The sequence below is a fragment of the Saccostrea cucullata genome, unplaced genomic scaffold, assembly GCF_032062105.1.
Source record: "Saccostrea cucullata isolate Sc308-1 unplaced genomic scaffold, CSIRO_AGI_Scuc_v1 ctg3676, whole genome shotgun sequence".
Classification (NCBI taxonomy): Eukaryota; Metazoa; Mollusca; class Bivalvia; order Ostreida; family Ostreidae; genus Saccostrea; species Saccostrea cuccullata.
The window spans coordinates 14,488-41,734 of NW_026931542.1; the positions used below are offsets into that span (position 1 = coordinate 14,488).

The 27,247-nt window shown below is 32.0% G+C and overlaps 1 protein-coding gene and 1 non-coding gene across 3 annotated transcripts in view; one reads left to right on the plus strand and one right to left on the minus strand.

The window, feature by feature from the left end:
* Positions 1-26,671, minus strand: part of LOC134232936 (uncharacterized) — a 39,150-nt gene extending 12,479 nt beyond the window's left edge. The window contains exons 1-10 of one of the 2 annotated variants that reach the window (XM_062714932.1): positions 26,526-26,671; positions 26,130-26,251; positions 25,653-25,803; positions 24,938-25,060; positions 22,342-22,545; positions 15,881-15,996; positions 14,604-14,826; positions 13,656-13,731; positions 13,244-13,486; positions 4,037-4,171 (exon numbers count right to left, since the gene is read on the minus strand). In XM_062714932.1, the coding sequence (XP_062570916.1) occupies positions 4,159-4,171; positions 13,244-13,486; positions 13,656-13,731; positions 14,604-14,826; positions 15,881-15,996; positions 22,342-22,545; positions 24,938-25,060; positions 25,653-25,803; positions 26,130-26,251; positions 26,526-26,667 (1,413 nt within the window). In that variant the 5' untranslated portion in view covers positions 26,668-26,671 and the 3' untranslated portion in view covers positions 4,037-4,158. Of the gene's footprint in view, positions 1-4,036; positions 4,172-12,636; positions 13,119-13,243; positions 13,487-13,655; positions 13,732-14,603; positions 14,827-15,880; positions 15,997-22,341; positions 22,546-24,937; positions 25,061-25,652; positions 25,804-26,129; positions 26,252-26,525 lie in introns of those variants that run through there. The other variant, XM_062714933.1, reaches the window with a different exon arrangement.
* On the plus strand, positions 21,405-21,477 carry Trnas-gga (transfer RNA serine (anticodon GGA)). The gene has a single exon. It is a non-coding gene; the product is annotated as a tRNA-Ser (tRNA).
* Positions 26,672-27,247: the final 576 nt, after the last annotated feature.

The following is a 27,247-nucleotide window of genomic DNA, read 5'->3' on the forward strand; positions in this document are numbered from 1 at the left end:
AAAGAAACTTACAAATTTCTTAATGACAAAAAACCTTCACTCAAATGTGGGCATTTGTACCTTTTACCGAAAACCCACAAAATACCAGCAAACATTTACAATGCTCTAATAAACGGTCAGTGCAGCATTAGGAAATTACCACCTGGTAGACCAATTATCTCGCAATGCGATACGCCAACGAGGAAAATAGGACAATATTGCGATTACTTTCTTGTACCCATTGTACAAAAACAATCAACTTATATCAAAGACACTACGGACTTTATCACCAAAATCGAAGGCCTCACATTGCCAACAAACGCATTATTAATTACTTATGATGTGACGAGCATGTACACAAACATGGAATTCAACGAACTTCTCTCATCAGTAAATGAGGCTTACACACAGGCCAATAAAACGCAATTAGACATTCCATATCCGGACCCTGAGGATCTAAACTTCTTACTGAAATGCGTCTTGGAAAACAATTACTTTGAATTCGACGGAAAATATTACAAACAAATAATAGGAGCAAGTATGGGGGCAGTCCCCAGTCCAGAGATCTGTGACATCAGAATGTATCAAATCACAAAGCATATAATGGCACAATTTCGTCATGCCAGCAAAATTGTCGTCCACGGTAGATACCGTGATGACGGTTTCTTAATATTCAATGGAACGCAACCAGAGATAGAAGAATTCTTTAATATCGGCAATTACTGTCACAAGCATCTAAGATTTACATTTGAAATTTCTCCATCTGCTGTCAACTTCCTTGATACTACAGTTTATAAAGGACAGAAATTTCAAAATTTTAACAAACTTGATATCAAGTCCTTTATCAAACCAACAAATAACTTTCAGTATCTACACAGACAGAGCGCTCATAGCCCAGCTGTGTTTAAAGGATTCATTAAAGGAGAATGCATTAGACATGCAAGAAACACCACTGACCCTGAAATATTACATGCAACACTTAATGACTTCAAGACGCACTTATCAAAGCGAGGCTACTCTACTTCGGAAATTGATCCTATTATCAAGGAAACGGTCAACACAAACCGATCAAAACTCATCATCAAAAAGACTAAAGAACAGTCATTACGTAACCCTACAGTACTGGTTATTAAATTTAACCCTTGCGTTAAAGGACTGAAAAAACGAATTTTAAAATATTGGAACACCATTCTTAGAAATCCAGAATGCAAAACTTTATTTCATTCTCAACCAATCATTGCTTACAGCAAACACAAGAATATAGGTGACGAGATAATCCGGTCTCACCTAAAACAAACACCATGATTTATGTCCGTGACCCCTGATGAGGCTTCTTAATAGCCGAAACACTCTACAACTACTTGCATAATTCAAATCAGATATTAATCTGCTCTATGCAAAAAACATATCTACTTATAGTGTGGTTTGGAGTGTCGGGTCCTAATAAATCTCTTACAAGTTTGGTTGATTGATGTCGCTAATTTTCACACTAATAAATCTCTTACAAGTTTGGTTGATTGATGTCGCTAATTTTCACACCAATTATCTCGCAATGCGATACGCCAACGAGGAAAATAGGACAATATTGCGATTACTTTCTTGTACCCATTGTACAAAAACAATCAACTTATATCAAAGACACTACGGACTTTATCACCAAAATCGAAGGCCTCACATTGCCAACAAACGCATTATTAATTACTTATGATGTGACGAGCATGTACACAAACATGGAATTCAACGAACTTCTCTCATCAGTAAATGAGGCTTACACACAGGCCAATAAAACGCAATTAGACATTCCATATCCGGACCCTGAGGATCTAAACTTCTTACTGAAATGCGTCTTGGAAAACAATTACTTTGAATTCGACGGAAAATATTACAAACAAATAATAGGAGCAAGTATGGGGGCAGTCCCCAGTCCAGAGATCTGTGACATCAGAATGTATCAAATCACAAAGCAAATAATGGCACAATTTCGTCATGCCAGCAAAATTGTCTTCCACGGCAGATACCGTGATGACGGTTTCATAATATTCAATGGAACGCAACCAGAGATAGAAGAATTCTTTAATATCGGCAATCACTGTCACAAGCATCTAAGATTTACATTTGAAATTTCTCCATCTGCTGTCAACTTCCTTGATACTACAGTTTATAAAGGACAGAAATTTCAAAATTTTAACAAACTTGATATCAAGTCCTTTATCAAACCAACAAATAACTTTCAGTATCTACACAGACAGAGCGCTCATAGCCCAGCTGTGTTTAAAGGATTCATTAAAGGAGAATGCATTAGACATGCAAGAAACACCACTGACCCTGAAATATTACATGCAACACTTAATGACTTCAAGACGCACTTATCAAAGCGAGGCTACTCTACTTCGGAAATTGATCCTATTATCAAGGAAACGGTCAACACAAACCGATCAAAACTCATCATCAAAAAGACTAAAGAACATTCATTACGTAACCCTACAGTACTGGTTACTAAATTTAACCCTTGCGTTAAAGGACTGAAAAAACGAATTCTGAAATATTGGAACACCATTCTTAGAAATCCGGAATGCAGAACTTTATTTAATTCTCAACCAATCAGAGCTTACAGCAAACACAAGAATATAGGTGACGAGATAATCCGGTCTCACCTAAAACAAACACCATGATTTATGTCCGTGACCCCTGATGAGGCTTCTTAATAGCCGAAACACTCTACAACTACTTGCATAATTCAAATCAGATATTAATCTGCTCTATGCAAAAAACATATCTACTTAAAGTGTGGTTTGGAGTGTCGGGTCCTAATAAATCTCTTACAAGTTTGGTTGATTGATGTCGCTAATTTTCACATCAAAACGTCGATAACAATATTTCTCATAATCACTCATCTTTTCAATTTCATAAACGGTTTGTAGCGTCTTTTCCATTCATAAAAAGGTACCCATAACACTCAACATACAGTTTGCTAACAATTGTGAACTATAGTGTCAGTGTTTTCAAATTCTTTACCGCGAAACTCTATTAGTTCCGCAACAGTAAAGCGCACATCAGGTTTAAGGACGTTTTTTTTTAACTCTATTGACAAGATTTTTAACTATTTTTAATTATAACTTGTTTCATTGCAGACCATCCATCGTATGGTTCAAACTAGCTACCACTCAAGTAATCCATTTTTCATTTTATACAAATACATTATGACGGCTCATTTTGCATACATTCCTGGTTTATACAGAATTTTTTAAAGGTTGTTAAAGACATTACCAAATGCAAACCAAACTTTATTTGCTACTCCCTGCTCCGTGACGTCGTACAATGTCTTCGTTTTTTGCCTTTTAATAAAGTCCATATGTATTTTAGAAACTTATATCATTTGAATGGAGCGGTATATTACATTAACAGATAGAATTTTAGGTAACACAGCAAGACGTTATTTAAAAGTATAAATTTTAATTCGTTTCAGCTAAAATTTTACTTGTATTTTATAGATACTATAAAGTGAAAATTAATACATTACTCAATTATGACTTTGCTCCGTGACCCTACCTTTTTGTTTAAATCTGAGAACTATATATTTCATTTTTTAATTAAAATTATTTGAGTTTGCTCGTTGTTAAAAATGTATACCGAATCTGGATACATAATATGATGTTGAATAAAAAAGTTAGGACAAACGTGTACGAACTTTTTGAATGACCCTCTTGCAAAAGTGCTATACAAATTGTTAAAATATAAAACAAAATCACATAAACAGCGATTTAAAATCAATAGTATACGCCTTATAAAAATTAATTTGTTCATAATCATGGGCATTATCACAATTTTATTATCATTGCAATTCAAGAGGGTTTTTTTTTCAATTATAATGATGATTCAGTATGTTTTTAGATTCAATGTAATGTAAAGGGTTTAGTGGCTTAAAACAAATTTATCTGGGATACAGAATTCGAAATTCCAATATTCTTAAAGATGGGATTGTTTTAAAACTAATATTAATTATCGGATTTCCTAAACCGTGTTCGTTATTGATGACCAATAAAAATCTAAGTCAGACCTAACGTCCCTATCCACAAAGACAGTCTTTTATAATAGGGTGTCCAGTGGAAGTTCCTTGCTTGATGTTTATACAACAAACGGCTTCCTATTTCCCTGCATCGACGTTGTGCTCCGTACCAGTTAAGTTTCAAACCTACGACAATAAAAAAATCAGGCATTTATGACCCTTAGAAGACTAAATAGTGTTAGGAAAAGGAGACCAAATTGATCTTAAGCTTTCATGTTTAGTAGACAATTCTATTTGATCGATATATACCAATCCCTTAAATTAAATCTAATAAAACATTTAACAATAGAGGTTTATTTAATTTAATTGTTAGTTTATGCATAAAAAATCTATTTAAACGATCCAAATTTTCTTTAACAAGCTCAGAGTAGAGATACACTGTTAATAGAGTCATTGATAAACATGATTTTTATTTTATTTCCATAAATTTTTCGCTTGTAAATAAAATAGTGTCAATGAGATTATTTTTTAAAAAAACCTGCGATTGTTGTCTCCAGCATTGGTATACTAAAGAGGAGCAGCATCCATTTAGCTTCTCCCTTCATATTCTTGGAATTATGTCAATGTACCACTTCAGACTTTTTAATTCTTCAATTATGAAATATTAAGGATTTCTCTCATGGTTACCGTCATATGTTCACTTCTTTATAATACACACTAAAGAAGGATTAATTAATCGTTAAGTTTATTTCATGAAGTTAAAAATATAGAAATTCTTTTGTGTTCTAATTGGCATATGTAAGACTATAAAATTGAGTCACGTATATGCAATATTTTATTTACTAGCTATAGGAATGAAAGAAGTGTAGGAAACACTTGAAACGATCTAAAAACAAGCTATAAAAATTTAATCTTTGGAGAAGGTATAATAACACCATGATCCCTAGGAATTAAGGAATGATCTCCAAATGTCTTGTACAAATTAACATTACCGATACACCTATATTCCATTTTGACGACTATCGCACATTTTGAGCCATATTACCAGAACTTTCTGTAGTGGAATTCAGTAAAATTCAAAAGCCTTTAATTTGTATGCTATAAAATAAAAACGCTCCAAAGGTAGGTTTTAATCGCAAACAAGTACTTTTATTGACCATATAATTTATGAAATGCCTACGTCGATGTCGTTAAAAGTCCAGTAGCATCAACTTATCTAACAATAGACGACGTGAAAAAAACGACGTTAAAAATATGATCCAAATCAGAGGATAGTCTTGTATATTGGAATAAGTAAGAAGGTATGAGGAAATAACTACATAAATAAGGGAAGTTTATGATGAAATAGTAGGAGTTATGCAACTTGTTTGTAAAACAGTATAGTTTTAAGTCGTCCCTTATCGTTTAAATTAGCAAACATCCAAATATGAAACAGATTTGACATAGTTTAATGGAATCTTTAAGTCAAGAAAATTGATCGATATTGAATAGCCATATCTAATGAATTAACCTCCATGAAAATAAATTGACATGTAAGTATATGAACATGTAATACAAAGTGACATCATCACCAGCGCCAGAATTTTGTATGTCTGTCATTTTTCTCTTTTTTGTATAATGATCCGTCGAGATTTTTTTTTCATATTTGGATGCTACCACTTAACGGTGAAGTTCTCTAATTTTAGATACGTGCTAAATACCCACGGTATTGCGCAGTGAGGGATCGTTTTGTGCAGTTCCTACTTTGACACAAAACATCAATATGTACGTAGGCATTGAAAATACCGGTCCCCAATTTCCGCAGTGTGATTCGAACCCACAACATAAGGACAACATTTTACTCCATAACTCTGGACCAAACATTTTAACACAGGAGTTCGCGTACCTATCAATTTTACCGAAATTTTCAGTAAATGAAAAAGATACGTAATACGTATAATAATAACACAGGAGTTCGCGTACCTATCAATTTTACAGACATTTTCAGTAAATGAAAAAGATACGTAATACGTATAATAATAACACAAGGAGTGCAACGCATTTTAGGTCACCTGGGTACCCCTCGCTTAATAATCAAGGCTGTCGCACATATTAATCTTCAATCGAAAATTATAAAACACAAACCAATCTTTTTGGAAAGGACCATTCTTTATGGCTCCTAATGCATAAGATTTCAAACTCATGTTTAACAGCAGCAGCGGTGACATTTCTCCACAACTTCGCTCAAATATCCTTTGTCCGCGACGCCATGACGTGACGTCACGGGCGCGTCCATTTACCCAAAAAGGAACAAAACTGCCTGAAATGCTAATCTAGATGATTGAGGTCATATGCGAAAATAAACCAGAGACAAGTTAGTAGACATTCAAGAAAATTTAAAACGGGGAGGTACAAGTACTTGTACTCGTATCTAAACGTAATATCGTTATCTCTAGATAATTGTGTATGATTGTTTTTTTTTTGGTTCCTTTTGGGTAAATGGACCGCCCGTGACGTCACGTCATGGCGTCGCGGACAACGGTTGCACTCCTTGTGTTATTATTATAGGTATTTCGTATTTTTTTTTATTTACTGAAAATTTCGGTAAAATTGATAGGTACGCGAACTCCTGTGCTTTTAACCACAGCTTTACTCATGCTTATCAATAAATGAATTTTTGAGTTTTTTTTCATATTTTTTTCAAATCATTTTAAGGAGCAATCGGCCGATGTGAATGGTCAACAGCGGATACATGCACTTACCCTTCCATAGCACCCGATCCCATGTCTGATATTATTAGTTCATGTTACACTGTCAAAGTTTTTGAATTTATAATAAGGAATTTCGAGTTTGATTTGTATTGATTCTTTAATTAGAGAAAATATATTTACGGATCCACAATCAAAGCTATTGTCATAATAAATGGAAATAAAAATCACCAACCTGCATATTATATTGTAGGACTCCGCACTTCTCTCAGAATCAAATTAAACTATTTTTTAGAGGGAAGTATTATGAATCAGCTTCACTTCCCTATGCGTGTTTCTGGTATATACATTAATAAGCGTGTTTGTAAAAAATCAATTGAAAATGTTATAAAGAGGATGACATATCATGGTATTTATTTCAAAATTTAGCTGCTCTTGTACCTTTGACTTTTGTGCTTTTGAAAATCATATTAAATCCTGACGCATTGCAATTAACAAAAATAGTATTTTCTTTTTATAAAAAACATTCTGTCCTGTGCTCAGGATCAAAATGTTACAATGCTAAATTGCATTATTATTGTTTATTTTCTTAATTATATATTCCTCCTTTAAATCGCTGTGATATGTATAATTCGAAAGATAATCAATAAAGTCATACTAAATTGCACATGTGTATATTTCGAATGAGACAAGCAATCATGGTCAAATTGGGGCACAGATGGGTAACCCGGAGAAATTCATTTTCCTGTACATATGATTTTACGATTTTCAAGGCCTTACTGCTTCTTGCATTATTCAAATCAATAAAAATCGATATATGCTCCTATGCCAATACATGTACGTGTATCTAGTAACAATTTATATAATTATTCTATAGTATAAAAATAATACATACTAGCTTATATACCCCCCCCCCCTTATAAATTCCTTAAAAAACAAAGTGCTTAAAAGCGGGAACTTGGTTGATTTCGATGTTCTCATAATTAACATTTTTGTTCACGTTTATTTTCCAGCTCTAATTTTACTAATTTTAATATGATAAGAACAGTTCACTTCCCTGTTAATTATCAAATCAAATAATATTGTTTAGATTTTTATGACTTTTTTTATTATTAAAACAATAAGTGAATTATTTGAATAAAAAGCTAAAAAGCTAAATGTAAACGTTCTTTTATTATATGACAATTCCACTTTTAAATAATGACTTTAAAAACATTAAGGCATATCGGGCTTCTTTAAACCTTTCATTACTATGTAGAGAGTTCAAGCATAAACAATTTTCCACAATTCTGTCTACAGTTAAGTTTGGGTGATTTATGTAAATGAATCTTACGCACATTGTTTTGTACTTACATGCACATCATATGGTATCATTTCTTTTTTTTTAACCTGATATATCATGAAATGTTTTTGGCATCTTATGTCTGTGTTTTCTGTTTCTCAAGTGCTTATTTATTCCTCTTTCCTTTCTATGAATAACATAAGCTAAGTATAAGCAGACGTCTCATGTTTAAGAATAAAAGTACTTACCTTCATCCTGTTTCTTGATGTTGGCAGTCTTAATTCACATTATATGTATCAAAAACAGCTTTATTATTTTAAGGAGTATTTGTTGCTTGTTTCTTTTCTTCCTCCTTACTATCTACAATTGCTTTAAATTTATATGATTATGTCTGAGATATACTTAGATTATTATCATTTTTCACATACTGAATATACAATGTTGAATGTTTAAACTATCAAATGTAGTGCCACAATTGAAATACTAATCTCTATATTGAAGTTGTATTGTATATATTGAATAATGTGGCAATGAACTAATTCCTAAATAGCCCTCAGTCTACTTCTTGATATAATATTATCTTGGATTCTTCAACAATGATAGCTTTTTAATTGGGACAACAACTTAAGAAATTTATTTACTCAAACTTCGTACAAAATGTAGCATATTTAATAAATGTTGTAGAACATGCACATGTACATGTAGTAGGCACGTGGATTAAATATAAAAGATTGCAAGCATTACACGATGGGTACTGCACAGGAGGATTCAAAGTAGTTCATGGATTGAAAACGTAGAATTTGAAATTAAACATTTTAAAAATTGGTTAATCGTTGAAAGCCGTTGTTAAATAAAACAAATAATTTAGAAACATTTAAGAGTTATTATTAACTGATTAAGGAAAATAATTTATAAAGTTTCTGATATTGTATTAGAACTTAAATTTTCGTAAGAGAAAAAGAAGCATGATCATGATTAGGTCAGACAGGAATCTATATGTATGTATAGTGTGTTCTTTTACAATACAATAACTCTCTTTTTCAGGAACATGGTATTGATTTTATAACTTATAGCATGTACTTTCTGACTTTGAAACGAAATTGTAAGAAGACTTGTATTTCATTTAAAGCATCCTTTGCCATGTACATGTAATAGTTATTCTATCGATATTAGTGTGTTATCTTAATTAATCATAAATTCATAAATTCATCACTTTGTTCTAAATACACATCATATCTTAAAAGCTTTGATTGATTGATTGAGAGAAGAGAGAGAGAAAGAGACCTACCTAAGATAGAGATAATATTTAGAGAAGGTAAAGTCTACTTATCACCTGGGTGATGCCACTAGGGAAATATATAAATCTAGTTATAATACTTATTTAATCATAGCATAATTATGTATACATTAATACACATCCAATAGCTTTTATAAATCATGGTCAATTCTGTTATAACACAATATATGATTGAGCTATTTTTCGGCAACCTGGTGGCAAGCCAAAAATTGCATAATATGACTGCTAATATTTATTATCTATAGAACTGTTTAAGATAAATATCAAGATGAGTCTCCCATTACATTTTTGTAGTAGCACTTACAATTTAACTGTATTAATCCTGATTAATATAAGAAGTATACGATTTGTGTTACCTGTTGACAAGACATGCTTACTTCTCTATGGCACATGATCCAACCTCTGAATAAATTCGTACAGACCTTTTTGCAAAATACTTCGAAAAGGTTTGAGTAATGTTCTAAACTTGTGATCACTTCAGCGTTGATATGCCACAGGTTAACGAATTTCTAAATTCAATGCTTGTAGAAATGATTATTGGCTTATTAAATTTCAATCTTACAGTATTGACGTCACTGTACATGTATGTTTTCTTTTTGACACAAGAAGAGAAAAATAAATAATCATCCTTATTTAAACAATACATGTATATGCATTGAAAAAATATTAGAATCATCATGTGTGTCATTTAGATCATTTTATATGGTATGTGAAGAGGTTTCTATTATTAAGTTTTTAATGAAACATATCTTGATTATATTTGGAAAACCTGTTGAATAAATTCCTTGTATCTGTAACTGTTCTATCAATAAATTGTTCAATGTTTTATTAATATCTATATAACAGCAAATAAAAAAATAAAGACAATATTTCATTACATAAATACATGGTATTTTCAAACCTGACAGTTGATTAGAAATCAATGCTATTATAAATCATGTATTTTTACAATCAAGTGAGTCATTACTATTATGCCTTGCAATGGAGTTGGAGAATATGTGCAGTAGATAAGCCGTGTTTGTGTGTGTGTTTGTCTGTGGGTAATGTCTTCTGCGAAACGGAATTGAATTGCATCCGTATCGATGTAGAGTCGATTTACATGTACAATACTTTCTTATATATATATATATATATATATATATATATATATATATATATATATATATATATATATATATATATATATATATATATATATATATATACTCTTTGTTTAGGATATGGAGATAACGAATAGTATTCAAGCCCAAAATCCATAAAACAATACAAAATAGGAACAGAGCAAACACGGACCTCCAAACATCAGAGGTGGGATCAGATGCTATGGAGGAGTTAGCCTCCCCTGCTTACCGGTCACACTCACCGTGTGCTCCTTGTCATGACCGGGAAATAACGGGAAAATCTGTCGTCAATTCAGTGTATAAATAATTGACTTGGTAGTATACTTGTTAATATATAAACGTCAGTCAGCATTTTACTCAATGATGAATTGTAGTTGCTGACAAGGTCATTATATCGACCACTGAACTTATGAAATGATGATTCAAACGAGAATGCTGATATTCTTGTTTCATCAATTTATTTGCCAATAATTTACTTCCTTTTACAAATTGTTCATACATGTACGTAAAGCATGATCTTTTGTATAGAATCAATTGAGATATATAAACCCCTTATGCAGGTGATGATGGTATATTGCTGCATAAATAAGGCAAGTTGGCGATAGAAAAGTTATAGTCATCACGTTTATCATGGACCTTGTTAAATTACCGTTAACGATTTTCCAAGTATGACACAGATGTGTCACACTCTGTGGTATCTTTTATATCAAGCTCAACTGGATATATAGATCGACATAGGACCGAAAGTAACGTTTGTTTATTGACAATTCATCGTCGATATACATGTACATGTACATGTACCTTAATGTCGAGTTAAAGGCCATAGCAGGTGTTTTTATCTTTTCAAGCATAAGATTTTGCTCAAATTCTGCTTCACATGAATATGAAAATAGGTCTGATAATGACGGAGCGCAATTTGTACCTTTAGGAACTCTAATAGATTGTTGGAAGACTTGGTCTCCGAAAAACACATAAATGTGGTTCATTAGAAACTCAAGCATCTTTTTGATGTCAACTTCAGAGTACTTGTTGTGCAATCAGAATGTGTTTTCACAAAATAATTTCGTGAATTATCAATTACAAGGTAAGTAAAATTACAATTTATCGACAAAGCAGCTGTCAATGATATTAAAATTCCTGGACTTCAATTCAACGTGGGGAATTGGTGTGTATAAAGTTAAAAATTAAAAAGTCGTAAGCTTTTAAGCTGTTGATTTTAGTAAAATACAGTTATTTCAAATTGTCCAAAAGTTCTTTGGGCTTTTTGAATATGATCCACACAAAAAGGAAAAAAGGGCATGCTTTTACATGTATACATGTATTGATATTAACCTAGAATATTTTACTATGTTTTTTAAGTTCTCAAAATTTATTTCACCAAAAATCTGTCTTTAAATACTTTTACAGGATCATCGCTCAATCGGAACGTAAAACACCCTAGCATAAAGAGCTATCGTGTTTTTTTTTTTTTTTTTTTTTTTTTTTTTTTTTGCAGAAATATGTGTTAATATGAACAGAAAAATATGAATAAATAGCAGTTCTTTTCTTAAAGGTTTTATCATAAAATTAAATACCTTGATTAAAATTCATTATCAAAAATATAAATCAGCAATTTTAATCATTTTGCATTTTTTTCCTGAACGGAAGTTTTAAAAATAATATTTATCTCTTTTGCAGATAATTTTATACATACATGTATACATCTGAATACATCATATTACACTCAGAGCAGAAGGAGTTGCGTTCACTTGAGAATGAAGTAAGGTATCATTTTTAAATATTATTCTGTTTATGAAAATGATTTAATAATGATATCAAATTCCATTATCATGTTAAGTTTTATCTCGTACAACCGGTATATTACGATAGATGTTTAAACATGATAACTTATTACTTATATTTACATTTTTGACTTTTTAACTACCTTTCACATTGACAACATCCTTTATATGTAATAGTTAAAATAATTTAAAGCATACATATGAAAAATATTTTATTTTATTTTGCCTCCAGAAATTAAAACAAGCGTACTAGCCACATTTAGAATAATTATATCCAAGATATGAAGTTAAACTATAAATATTAAAATCAAATGAATTATTGAGTATTGCCTTTATATAAATATTTGTAATAAATTGTGATTATCTTTTTTTTAAAACAATGTACACTACGAATGATATTTTTACTAAACATTAAAAACTGAGCTTAGATTGCAATCAGATATATGTTATAATGATTACAATCAAGATTATCATTTATCTCCTTTTCTAAAAATACGTGTGAATTAAGTAGACATAAACATCCTTGCATATTCAAATGCATATTGATACATTTATTTGATAAAAATAAAAATAAACTATCAAAAGTCCTTCTGTTAACTTATGAAATATTTTTGCTAACAAGATTCAGAGTTATATTAAGTAAACTCTATCAGTTTCCTATTAATTTAACAAAATTATCAAAATAGAATCTCCTTACCTTGCAGATAGCTCAATGTTAAGAACTTCCTCAGTACAATTAAATCAACATCACATTTAAAACGAAAAATTAACAGTCTAAACAAATTCAAGCGTAATGATTTCGTACATTTGCAAATATTTCAATGCTGAATTATCCTTATTTGAATCACAATGTAGGTGTTTTCCTTTGCAGGTATTTTCTAAATCTTCCTTGTGGTTTGAAACATCATGATCTGAAGAGCTTTCCAACTGCTTCGAAATTGTTGAGCAATAAGTACATGTATTATCTGTAATGTTAATACCGGAGGCAATTTTTTCATTAGTTACATTAAAATGCATATTAATTCCCCTCTTCAACTATTTGACTTCATTTCTTGTTGTTTCGCCACAATCGTCAATGTCTATAACTCACCTTCTGCAGTTGTCAATTTCCAGGTTATCATATTCTCTCTCCTTGAGTTCTGTATATGGATTCTCTGCCTTTTGAACTCCATTACCGATTTCTTCATAGTAAGATTTAGGTTCAAGATTAAGATCACCGCGGTTGCTAATGTTGCCCCCTTCATTATAGACGTGTTCATTTTCAATCTGATTTGCAGTTAGATAAATTGGTGGATTCTCGGGTCTATTTACTCTTGTGGCCTTCCTTTGTCTCCTGAAAATAAACACGATTGCTTTCAACATATCAATGATAAACATGTGCATTTATAATAGGATATTAAATGAACAATAAAGTTCAAACACTCATGAACTCTACGATAAAAGAGTTCGAAATATGCAATTAAAAATAATGATGTTAAATATCGAAGAAAAAAAACACAAACCATAAAATGAATCCTGTTCCACCAAAACTAATGCCCAAAAGGATGATAATAATGGGTACAACAATAGCTGATATTTCTGTTAAAAGTGTATAATAAAACAAATCGATAGGATTGTTTTTAAATGAAAGAACAAACTGTTCTGTGATTCATACATTTGTTGCGAAACGAATAGATTTTTTCAACAAAAAGGAATATATTCAATAGATTATATATTTTATCAATGCACTCTATACATTTTAAATGGAATATATGAATTGAATAAATCTTTTAATAGGGGCATACAAAAAATTTAAATATCGCAACACAAAAAACACACACTAGTCTTTCATCATTACCTCAAATATTGCATGAGTATTTTGCATAATGTGCATTTTCATAGATTATAAAATATTAATGGATATTGGTAATATAGATTGTTTTCTAAAATTTGTGATAATAGTTAATTTGCAGGAATTCGAAGCTACCTTATTTATCCTAATCATTTTATAAATAGTAATAAAGGTAGGAGTATAATTATATATAATAAAAGTATTTTATATTTTCAGTCTTTAGAGGAAATTCTTTTAATCGACAATTTTTTAGCCTTGATAAGTATTAAAAAAAATCGTGCCGATGACAAAATTGAAAAAAAAGATAAATGTGAATGGTTACTATAACATTTTGATCGTTTTGTTATCAGAATCCAACATATATTTTAACATTATATGACCAGCAAACACAGGTAAATGGTTACATGGTTTCCTGTTATGTTAAATATGTTTACTTCTTTCAGTGTAAAAATATCACCCTTAAGAATATTTCCCCTTTCAATTATCTACAAACTCATGAAATGATTAACAGGTTTCACGAAAATTGTATAGCTGTATCTTTTCTGGTCTAAACAATCAAGGAAAATCTCAACAAAGGAAAATGAAATTCGGAACAAAATTCGGAACAAAGTTTTCTGACCTGGTACTCCGGTTTTCATTTGTAAAAGGTTTAAGGTGCTATTTTTAAGTAAATCGACTCTTCCTGTTGTGTCCGTTACTGTTATTGTCGGCGATGAATGTGTAAATTGAGTTCTAGTTGTCATCCTTGTTGTTGCTGTTACTTCTGCTGTTGGTTTTGTTGTTTCTGTAGCTGTCACACTTTTTGTTGTCATGGAAGGAGGAGGATATGTTGAAAAGTTTTTCTAATATTGAAAAAAAAATTCGATAATTATGTTACGGATTTAATTTAGAAAAGAAACCGTTCCTTTGCGTTATTTCTTATAAATCGGTTAGATTCAAGTTTTAATGTTTGTCAGTATTTTAAGTAAATGATTACAATAAACAATTCATTAGTTTTATTAAGGGCCTTCGTTGAGACGGAAGATCTTCTTATAATTATCTTGTTTCATGTCCACTATAATTATCATTTTCCCATACAGTTTTCGTTCAAAACATATTGATGCATTTTCATTAATATTTCAGCAATGATGACTAAATATCTAATCTAAAAGCATTTTTAATGGTACTTAACACAAAAAATGATGCAGGGATTGATATATGTTTTTGACAAATTTTGATTTGAAATGACATCAATAATAAATCCCTGAAATATGAAGAAATCGTAGATTTTCCTTGCTGCATAGATATGAGACTTTGTTTTGCTTTTTAAAATTTTTTTTTATAATTATTACATCTAACAAAATTTGGAATTTTTTTTACTTTATGACAAAATCGTATAAAATTCACCCACTATATATACATGGTAAACATTATTCAGGTTAACAAGTTCGATGTAAATCTTTGAAAAATATTGCAGGTATCTGAAAAAAAGTCTGTGTTTTTGTACTTAATTTATGCCGGCGTGACCTCCGCTCGCGAACTTCAGCAACTTGTTTGATGATTGATCAAAAATGTTAAATAGGGTAACTTTTTTATTGACGTCTTTTTCACTGTCCAGCGAAATGATTTTAAAATATGCAGTTTGTAAATTTCTTCCTTTTTGAAATGTTTATGATAGTACCGAATATTGATTTTCCAATAATTTTTTTTCATCAAAATTGTCTTGGATGAAATATATAGAGATAACAAATAGTATTCAACTTCCTGTAAACTGTAACAAAGAATTTGTCAAGAATGAAATTCAGTTACATAAATTATAAGGTAAATGAATCAAATTCAGTAATTATTTGAAACAGTGAAAATATGTTACATATAGTAGAGGTAAGCTGCATAGTAAAATCTATAATACATCCTTACATCTGAACAAAAAATACTCTGGGTTTCATGATTGCAATTGACGAAAGAACATCCATAACTTTGACACTTCTCACATTTGATGAAGTTTACTTTTTCTTCAGTATCAATTCTGTTACCTAAAATGTAGTGGAAAAGACAAACTGATTAGTAAAGTGATAAAGGCCATTGATAAGCTCGTTCTCGAAATTATTAGACTTTGTACCACTGCTTGTGCCAATACCTCAGGAAAATTATTCAATAATTTTATTTTAGTACGATTCTTAGTTAAGCTTGGCCTAATCAATGATCAATAATCAATGACCGTGTAGTGTAGGGCAGCGTTGTGAGAATTCCATCGGCATCGAAAGCAAGGTTTTTTAACTTGCCTAGACAGCCGAGCGGTCTAACGCGCTGTTCCTATACTGCTAGGAGACAGATTCCGTAGGTCGAGAGTTCAACCCCGGGCTGGGGCGGAAGTGAGTATCCTTGTAAAAGTGAATTTCTCTGTGCTTTCTATATATATATATATATATATATATATATATATATATATATATATATATATATATATATGTGTGTGTGTGTGTGTGTGTGTGTGTGTGTGTGTGTGTGTGTGTGTGTGTGTGTGTGTGTGTGTGTGTGTGAGGGTGTGTGTGTATGTGTGTGTGTGTGTGTGTGTGTGTGTGTGTGTGTGTGTTTTGATACTTTTGTATATATAATGCATAAACATTGCTATTTTCAATAAGTGTGAAAGCATTGTAAATGTACATATGATCGCCCGTTTCAAAGCGACAGGAATGCCGAATGGCTCTCCGTTAAAGGAGCCAGTATCGACAGAAATTTAAAACATTTAAAAAATTGCCGATATCACAATTAGGCCTACAGATACATTCTCGAAAGCACTGTTAGGATTCAATCGGAGTATTCAGTTGACTACTAGTTGACGGTCAATTGACCGTCAATTGGCCATTACGGAACGTTAGGCCTAAGGGGTCTTCACATGCGTTCAGACGACAGCATTCGTAAATCTTTAGCTCGTAGTATATGATAAATTTCCTTTGATATTGTAAATACAGAATATCTATCCCAAATTTATAGACATACCGTACAAGAATAATAAGATAACATCTATAATTTTTAGCTGTTAACATTCGATAAGAAACAAGGTCGCTTCTTTCTATGGCGGCCTATGCGGGTTAAAAAGTGGAATATTTCTGAAACATCATAGAACATGTAGAAATTATTTGATTCTAAACTACAGGTTAAGGTTCATAAAACAAAGTCAGATAGACAAAATAATGATTTTACATTTTTTTTTAACAATGATATTACCAGTAATTTTTTTTTTTCTAAAATATCTTTTTTTTCAAGTAAGTCTTGCTGTCACAAGAATCACAGATGAAAACCTTTAGAAGATTGATTGATTTATTGTATATTGATTAGCGTCCCTCTCTAGAATTTTTCACTCATATGGAGACGTTACCGTATGCCGGTGAAGGGCTTCAAATTTTGACCTCTACTCGGCACTCAGGGCCATTGAGCAGTGAGGGATCTTTATCGTGCCAACGCCTGCCGCTGACACGGGGCCTGGGTTTTTAAGGTCTCATCCGAAGGACCCGCAACTTTCACTTCAAAGTGCCGAGCGCATGGCGAAGGAACAGTTGCTACCCATTTTAACGTCTAGGTCGTTCGCGGCCGAGATGCGAACTCACGACCTCCCGATCACGGAGCTAACGCTCTACCGACTGAGCTACCGTGAACGGTACCTTTAGAAGAGAGCAGGGTTTTCGAACCACAAAAATCGGATGGAGAAAACCATGCAAATCAGATTGAGAAAGTGGGACTGGATTTGACTAATCCCAGGGAAACCATCATCCAACACCACAAACCAGGACCCAATTGGAACCCACAGGGCAAAATACAGAGAGGACATCGAACAAACTATTATGAAGTTTTATGTGTTAATTGATTACTTTTTGTTCATAAAAAGCTTTTCTTAACAAAATTGCAATTATTACCTGAAATTATCACACAAATTTTGAATTTTTGGTGAATGAAAACATATACATTCACGCCTAAATGCCTTGATTTATTTTCATTAAATGCTGAAAAGAAATAGGGGGTGGTGATATAAAAAATATCAAAGCTTTCTTATATGTACACTAATCCCTACTTTTCATGCTATGAAAAGGAGCCATAATATCTAAAGAAACTTTACAACATTTTTTTTTTAAGTTTAATTGTAGTAATATATGCTTTTTCTGTGGTTTTTCGAAGAATTTTATAAGGAAAAATTCGCCTAATTTTGACACTGGTGAACAACATTTTTGGGTACAAGTTATTTAATTGGTATTTATTTGCTCATATTTTGCTTTAAAAAATCAACTTTGCAATACTTTTAAGTAAATCCAAGCAAAATTAAGTTTAAATTGATTGTATTTATAAGTTTATGGGGTATTTTATGGTCTAATAGCATTTTAATGAAATTTCCCATGATCTATTTTGGTCTATGTTCGACGGATCGAATCTCTCTTAGATGAACACTAACATGCACTTTTCTGCGTATCATAAGAATACATCCTTAAGAAAAGTAAACCGATTAAACAATTATTTCCTTTCCTTTCAAAAACTGTATTGTCTGCATGCATACGATTTGATTTGTTTAGCAAAGGGGGACAATTCAGAATGAAATGAAAGTAGAATATAAGTCAGGAACGTAACGGACAGGCTCCGACATTCAGGAAAATATCTATTAAAGCAAAAGTATTTGATTATTCCTTCGAAAAGTAATATAGAAGCGGGAATATACATGTAACGACTGCCAAAGTACTTCCGGCTGCTTAGTGCAAGCGAACTCTAGATTTTATTGATGCAGTTATCAAAAGAATTTTTTATCCAGTCAGAATCAAGTATTCTATAAAAATTAAATATAAGGAATGTTTTTAAATTCAGTGTGAATTATTGGTGTGTGAATCACACAGACTTTCACAACTTTCACGTAGGCATATTTTTATGCAGCGCTAGCGCAATTCATGAAATATCCCTACTGGACAGGTCTGTGTGATTCACACACCAATAACTCACACAAAACTTAAAAACATTCCTTAAATGAAAGCTGTGTAAATTTAAGATTATAATCATGTAACCTCGACAATATCACGCCTTACTGAAAGTACAAGCTTACCTGAAAATTGTAATATGACACATCTCTAACATTGGGAACATGATGATTGTGTGTGTGTGCTTTTTTTGTCCCCCGCTTGAAAAGTGGGGGATATTAATTTGGGTTTGTCCGTCCGTCCGTCTGTTATTAATAATAAAAAAATAAAATTAGTATTTATAATATTACATCTCGCTATTTTTAGCACAGGGGCAGAGGAAAGTTTTTGCGTATAAAACAGGTTTTCGGCGGACTTATTACATCTATTAGAACTGTTTAATAAAGGCAAAATAAATCAAACACCATGGATTGTGTAAAATTTTAACAATACCGAACATGAATATATACATGTATGTGACTTCACTTCTGCATATACTTGACTCAATGTAAAGCGATTCCGTGGTCTAGTCGTATGTTTCTCGATTCCCATGTGAGAGATTCCGAGTTCAAGTCCCGGACGGACTACATAATTTTTTTAGAAATACTTTTTTTTTTACTAAATCATAGTATTCAGCACGCGAAATGAAAAAAAAAATTACGAGGTCTGGCTTGTACAAACTCATAAAATCATCATTACAGTGTGATAAATATTCCATATAAAAAGAATCTTCTTTACACATAATACACCGGTCACGGTAGCCTATTGGTAGAGCGTTCGCTTCGAGATCGGGAGGCCCGGGTTCGATTCTCGATCGCGGCGCCGCATCATACCTAAGACGAAAACATAGGTAGTGACTGTTCCTTCGCCAAGCGCTCGGCACTAGAAGTGAAAGTTACGGGTCCTTCGGATATGACCTTAAAAACGTAGGTCCCGTGTCACGGTAGGTGTTGGCACGATAAAGAACCCTCACTGCTCAATGGCCCTGAGTGCCGAGTATAGGTCTAAATTTGAAGCCCTTCACCGGCATCGGTGACGTCTCCATATGAGTGAAAAATTCTCGAGAGGGACGTTAAACAATATACAATCAATCAATCAATACACATAATAAAGAATAAGCAATTAAATCTTTATATCCATAACGGTATATTTTAATTGCTTCGGTATACATGCATGTATACATTCAATAATTTTACAAATCCAGTGAGGGGGGTCCGACCCCCCCCCCTCCCCCTGAACTTCGCATGTTTTACTTTTTCTTTAAGCGGGGGACACAAATTCTTTGAATTAGCTTGTTTTATGTAGAAATAGAAGGAATTTTATATTTTTCGCCCAATAAAACGATTAGTAAGATGTCAAAGTGAAAAAAGAAAAGCAATTATTAACACGCGCCACCTTTCGGGGGGGGGGGGGGGGATTTCACGAGGAAGGGTGATTCGAAACGTGAAATAATCGGTTGTTGTTACATGTTTAAAATGTTGGATAAATATTATGAAATGACTGATGAAAAAAACTGCATTGACGTTGCATTTCAATTTAAATGGTTTAATAGCGAGCGATGCGAGCTCAATACAAAAATTTGTTAGAAGAAAGAAAAATTTGACTGAAATACATGTATACATCAAAAAACGTTTTGTGTGAAACCCCTCAGAATTCTTTTGTTACCAGGATTTCTTGAGACAATGGTGAATAAATAATTAATATAAAATTTAAAAAGGCTTGCAGTTTGTAGAAGGCTTAAAAGAAAAAAAAAATCTAAAATACTTTTGTTAAAAATTGCACAAGACCTAAAGACTTCTTAAACCAGACGCTCTGCTGTCTCAGTAAACTTTGACGAGCTCTGTTACAACGTTTGAGTGACGTCATAGTCTCGTGCGACTTCAAAACATATATATTTTGAGTTCAATTTTTACCGCTAAGATATTATTTAAGAAATAAGATATCATTTTTAGAGTTTCATTGGGATGTGACATAAAGTCGGTCACGTGATCAAATTCTATAACGCCCGAAGTGCGTTATAGTAAATTTGATCACGTACCGACTTCATGTCACATCCCAATGAAACTCTAAAAAATGATATTTTATTTCTTATATTTATATTTTATTTTTATTCATGTTACAAGGAAAAATAGGCGCTAGTTGGACATTGTTATAGAAATGCAACATAACGTAACTACGGCGTCATATGACGTCACAGTCAAGACTTTCTAATAGTCTCGTGCGGTTTGCCCAACTGCATGTCATTGAAAATTGAACGTCAATTTCATTTATATTGTCATATAAGGAAAGACATTAGCAAATGTAAATATATCCATTTTAACAAAAATATCGGAGTAAATCGCGATCGGCCGTAATTGAATTGTTTCTTCGTATACCATATACCACACCCGACTGGGTTCTTTTTCAGTACGTATTATTTATATGAACATTTCATGTCAGAAACAATAGATTCATCTAATTCATTTCTCCGTTTCATGTGGGGTGGTCAGCCGGGTTCGAGCGCCGGTGGCCAGATAGCTCAGTTGGTAGAGCACCTGACCGGAGTTTCAGGGGGCCCGGGTTCGAATCCCGGTCTGGTCCGCTGCATTTTCTCCTCTCCCGTTACATTTGGTGCCGTGCCATGCGTTGGAATTGACAGGTGAAAACCTGCCAGGGATGAGCCTGGGTTGGGGTCTTTGGAGGGCCAAAGACCTTTAAGGAGGGAGGAATGTGGCGGTAAGCCGGGTTCGAGCGCCGGTGGCCAGATACATGTAGCTCAGTTGGTAGAGCACCTGACCGGAGTTTCAGGGGGCCCGGGTTCGAATCCCGGTCTGGTCCGCTGCATTTTTTCCTCTCCCGTTACACATGTATACCATTGTGCTTTACAAGAACCTATGCATAGGTCCCATGATTCACGTATAATGCCATATTGATTTTAAAAAATAGCATATTTATATGAAGTATTGATATTTCTAAAAGTGAACATAATGAAAGAAGCAAAAAAAAAAAAAAAAAATCAAATATGATTTATTTGTAGAATTACTCAATAATCATTCCTTCATATTCTATCTATGATAATAATGAAAGAATAAAATCATATTGAAAAATATTTACATTTCGTAGAATTATTCAATAACCATTCTTTCAAAGTCTTTTCATTGCTATATCAGGCTATCTTCAAGAAAAATGTGTGTTTGCCCTCTCCCCACCCACTGGTTATATATGCCACGCGACTAAACTCCTTCTGAACCTTAAAGTACGATATTTTATTTTTTATATTCTTATTCCTGACTTATTTTATTCCCTAAACATGTATGTTAAAATTTTTGATATTTTTTTCTGAGTTTTCTACCTTTAATACCATGTGCCTCTATTTACTTCAGGCCTCTGATTATATTAATTCCATTTTGAAATTAATTAAAAACTGATATACTCAATCGTTAAAAAAGATCAGGTTTTGATTACCTCGATCGATTCCCTGATACTTTTGTTTTGCAACCCCGATCCACCTAAGTCCACCTTTAATGTTATTTATCCGATTGCAGGTACTTGATGCATTTGACAGTAGTAGGTTTCCGAGCAGGTATCCGAAATGATCTTCCTTACATGTTTCCATAGTATTTTCCCAATCATGATACGTTAATGTGTCTTTAATCACACTGGAGAAATCTGTATTTAAAAAGCAAGAATGACTTTTGACTATACATACATTTACAAGTACATGTAATAACTGAAATGTTATTAACCATGAATTCAATTTACATTGTGTTTACAAATGGTTGTGGCCATAAAATTCTTCCATTGGGAGCTTTTAATATGACTTTTATCCTGAAATATATCGAAAAATAACAAAAAATCATATGTAATGGTTTCTAGAAAACGTGTACCTTCAGTCGGAATTTTTTCTTACTAGCTTAAAGCTTGTTTTTACAAAAAAAAATAATAGTGTTGTTAAGTACATTTACATGAATTTTCAGAATGCTCATCAAGGAACCGGTTTGATTGGGTGTAACAAGTAGAAAACAACAAGGACAGACACACAATATAGTGTATGAAGCGGGAAATTAAAATTTGATTTGGAGAAAAAAAAAATGTTTTTGTTATGCCTTTCCAACTCTATTTATGGATTTTAGTTCAAAATGAACATACGAGCTGTTAAAATGTTATTCAGGAAAAAAAGATTACGGATAACTTGACAGTTACCAAAAAATTGTAATAAATTCTTAATAACATTTTAAAATTTACGCTCAAAAAAGTACCCTAATAATGCATCTGTTATGCCATTGTTTCTAGCATTTTTTCTTAATGTAAATCCATTCGAAGAGGGGTGCTTACTAATCCGTGGTACAAAGAGCTTTCTGAAGTTTCTACTCTGACAGGTTTTGACAAGCAGGCACATATGACCTACCGTCTGGTAAATAAGTGCCTAGTACAGTCGTGAAAATGTACGTAAATTGGATTATATGGTTGTAAGAATAAAAAAAAAACTTTGTCTTTTACAAAAAAAAAAAAATCTGAAAACATTTAAACGGCTGCAGTAGGCATCTAACTTCTATCAATTATAATTGATGAGGAAAAGGTTACCGAATAATGTATTCATAATGTCTTTGTTATGAATAGAAAATGTTCAAAGTTCTTTGAGGGCTATATGTATAATATTTACAGGTCCCCATAAACAAATTTCAGTTGCCCGACACTTTGGGACAGTTTTTACACTCTCAATTGAAGTAGCGTTATCTATATTCAAGCATGTTTACATATGTTACCTATGTTATAAAACGTAATTACCGTCTTCCTTGGAAGACGGTATTATATAGTTGAAGTTTTTTACAGTCTTCGGAGTGTGCACTTCCTCTCTTTTGTGATTGGTAGAAATTGCATGATGAGAAAATTTTCATTTATTTCATTGGTTGAAATACTGTTCAAGGCAAGGGAGATAAATTTTTGATGATCTAATTTTCGTAAGACTTAACAATTTTGCAAGATTTTCAATCTTAAAAAAAATGACAAAACGAACAACAAAATCAGCAGTAATTTAATTCTTAACAACATGATATTTTTTAAAACAATAACTTAAAAAGTCTCTTTAATTTCATTGTAAGTAATTTTTTTTTTATTTCTTGCGGGCTTTTACAGTTTGTTATTATTCTTTTCCTCATTCTTGTTGGTAGAAGGTAACGGAATCAGCCGAGGTTTTCCAAAAGCTCAGTCACAGGTCACGGAGATGACCGAGCGACAACCGTGGTAAGGCTAATGCCAGTAAAAATCTAATGTAGAAAATTCAAGAGTTATACGACCTGATAGTTGTATATCAGTTCACTGTTTAAGGTTGTTGCTAAAGACGGTAAGCTTTTTTAAAAAAGCTCTTACTACTTGTTTTGTAAGTTGTGTCAGGGCTGGTGATATTATGGTCAGAGCGAGTAACAATTATCATAATGGTAAAAGCCCAGCTGGTCTAGCACTTATTAAATTTTATGTCAAACTCTGTCTGCTCCAGGTTCGTATTGTTTCTCTTGACTTTAGAGCTTAGTAGTCATTATCTTCATATTTCAAAGTTTTATAGTGCTTTATATGAAAAGAAACGATGTTAGAAAATAACATTTTGAAGAATTTTTTGTACTCAAAAACCACAGAAACATTTTATATAATCGAATCACAATCGGTCAAAAAGAGTGCCGTTACATCTAAGTTGTGTAGTTTGATAAAAAAAAATTGCATCGATTTGAAACCTGAATATTTAAGCTCGATATGAAAATTGAGCGTTGCAATCCTCGTTTGTACAACCATTCATCAAGTCATGTTTTAAAAAAAAGATTTAAGTAGAATCTATTCAAAATATTTCATAGGAATAAAATGAAATTATAAAATTCGAAAGCGGGTATATAGTTAATCGTTTAAAAGAAATTGGGAAATTTTCTGAAAGAGAATGAAACTGAACTTGTATTATTAACGTCCAAAATTCGTTCCATGACATAAATCAGTCAGTAAGGAAATTTAGAAAATAGCTTCATCATTACATTAATTAACCAAAATCTACTTATATACGTTTTCTTAGAAATACCTTCTGCCTGACATAGTCCAGTAAAAACCATTGTGCAATTAGGACAGAAATAACTGGATTCCGCATTAATACACTCTATGGCTACACAGTCACCTGGTGTAAGATATTTAGAACAGCTGAAGGCTGCAATAATAAATGATTTGCAATAAAATCACAGTAAAGATGTTTTTTTTCAAAGTTAATAAAAAAAGGAAAAATAGTATAATTGTGTCTTAAGTATATTTTAACAAGTTTTGCAGTCATCTTTCTTAATTATTACAATGTACCATAGCACACAACTATTTCCCGACATATAGCCTAAGAATTACTGTAATCGTATTCGTATATACTGAAGTTCTCAGATCTTGTGTACTTCTTTGTTCTTCATAATGTTTGAAGTTCTCATACTTAAACATTCATAAGACAACAATTTTATATCTCTATAGGTTTTTATTTTTATTTTTTATTTTTATATAAAAGTGTGTCCTGCGTTAGTCATGGATTATTTTATCACAAGTTTCACAGTTTTATTGTTACCTAAAAAGTTATAAATTAATGCAGTGTATAAAAGTTTGAAATATTGTATAATTTTAATTTTTAATTTATAATTAGCATAATTATGATACATTAGGATTGTCTCGACTAATTTTACATTTAGATACATGCATTGATAAATATTTTTAAAAAGTATTTTAAAAAATTGAATAAATTACGCTAGTTTCTAACTAAAATGTACCTTTTTTGGACTCAAATACATTAAATGCTGTCTCACCGCCACATTCTTTCGTAAATTTACCATCGATGTTGTTAGGACATGTAAAATTACATTTGCTTGCATTTTTATCACTTCCTGTTACCAGTTTTCTTAAGCAAAGACATGTAATATTCTGTAAATAATGAAAAGTCAATTAAACTTAATATTTATTTTTCATTCATAGTATTCAATTTGAGATCAAACAGGCAAAACGATATATTTACATGCACACTTGGATTGTAAATAAATTATATTACATGTATAAGAGCAAATTTTTATGGCAAAGGAATTTTTTTATATACATATTTGACACGTTTTGGAGGTATTTATGCAAAATTGCGGCTAGAATCCCATTCAAACAAATGCGCCCTTTCAATACCTTGATACACAGACGCACAACCTTCTACACAAAACGTAACAGACAGACACCGAGAGGGAGAGAGTTAGAATTTCACATACCTTTATTGCAAATATAGACATATTAGATTCCATGCATATTTCTTGACAATACCCAGCACTACTGTTTTCAAGCGTAGCTCTGACAGCTGCATGTTGCTTAACATCTGTTTCATGGAAACAACCTAATATATAATATTAATTCTTCTTTCACATTATGGCACTTTACAAAACCAGGTGTACATGTGAACTTGTTATTATTGAAGAAATATATTCACGACCTATTTTATGAAAAAAAATCTTGAAATTAGTTTAAATATAATATGCCTCGTTTGATTATTAATTCTGGATTTTAAAAGTGGAGTCCATAATTATTTAGTTTTTACCAAAGCAAAAATGGCATTTATATAGATAAATACATGATATGTATTCTAAGATCGGAGTTTTCTTTATTTTTACCAATTATTTTTATCCAATGTGATATCCTTTGATAACGTGCCGTCCAATAACTCCTGCTAGACAAAGCCCTATTTGTAGTAAGCGTTCGATTTTCCGCTGCACAACTGGATTGAGCTTGGAACCAGTCTATGTTGATAGACATACACAAACCTACTAGTAATTAAGAAAAGATAAATAAAGTTCAAATATAGAAACCTTTTTATTGAATCCACATAATTTTTTTTTAATAAAGAACAATTTTTGGGATGAATTTTTAAAAATATGATACGTACATTTAAGTGTTAAGATACATTACGATTAGACCTCCTATTTTTTTTTTTTTTTTTGTATTCAAATCCAAATGTTTTAATTCAAACAATATTATATTGACGGGTGTTACTCAATAGGATTACATTAAGATTAGGATTTGGCAGCAGGCTCAGCCTATTTTAGCCCTCTCCCTATCCAAATGTCCCAACAGATTCTTTAAATGGTATTAAGATAGGTAGAAAGTATCATTGGTTTCATTGTTCAAGTACTATTATTTCAAACAGAAACTAGTTCTAATTGTAACGGGGACCGTTACAGATGTTCCCCAAACGCTCCCCAACTCCCTTTTTGTGCAGATTTCCTTTAAAACGTTTTTTCAATATGCTTAGTATCGCAGGATTTCATAAAAGAATTTTAAAAGCTACAATTATATCACTTTTTTGTCATTTAACGCATTGTTCGCAAACGCACGT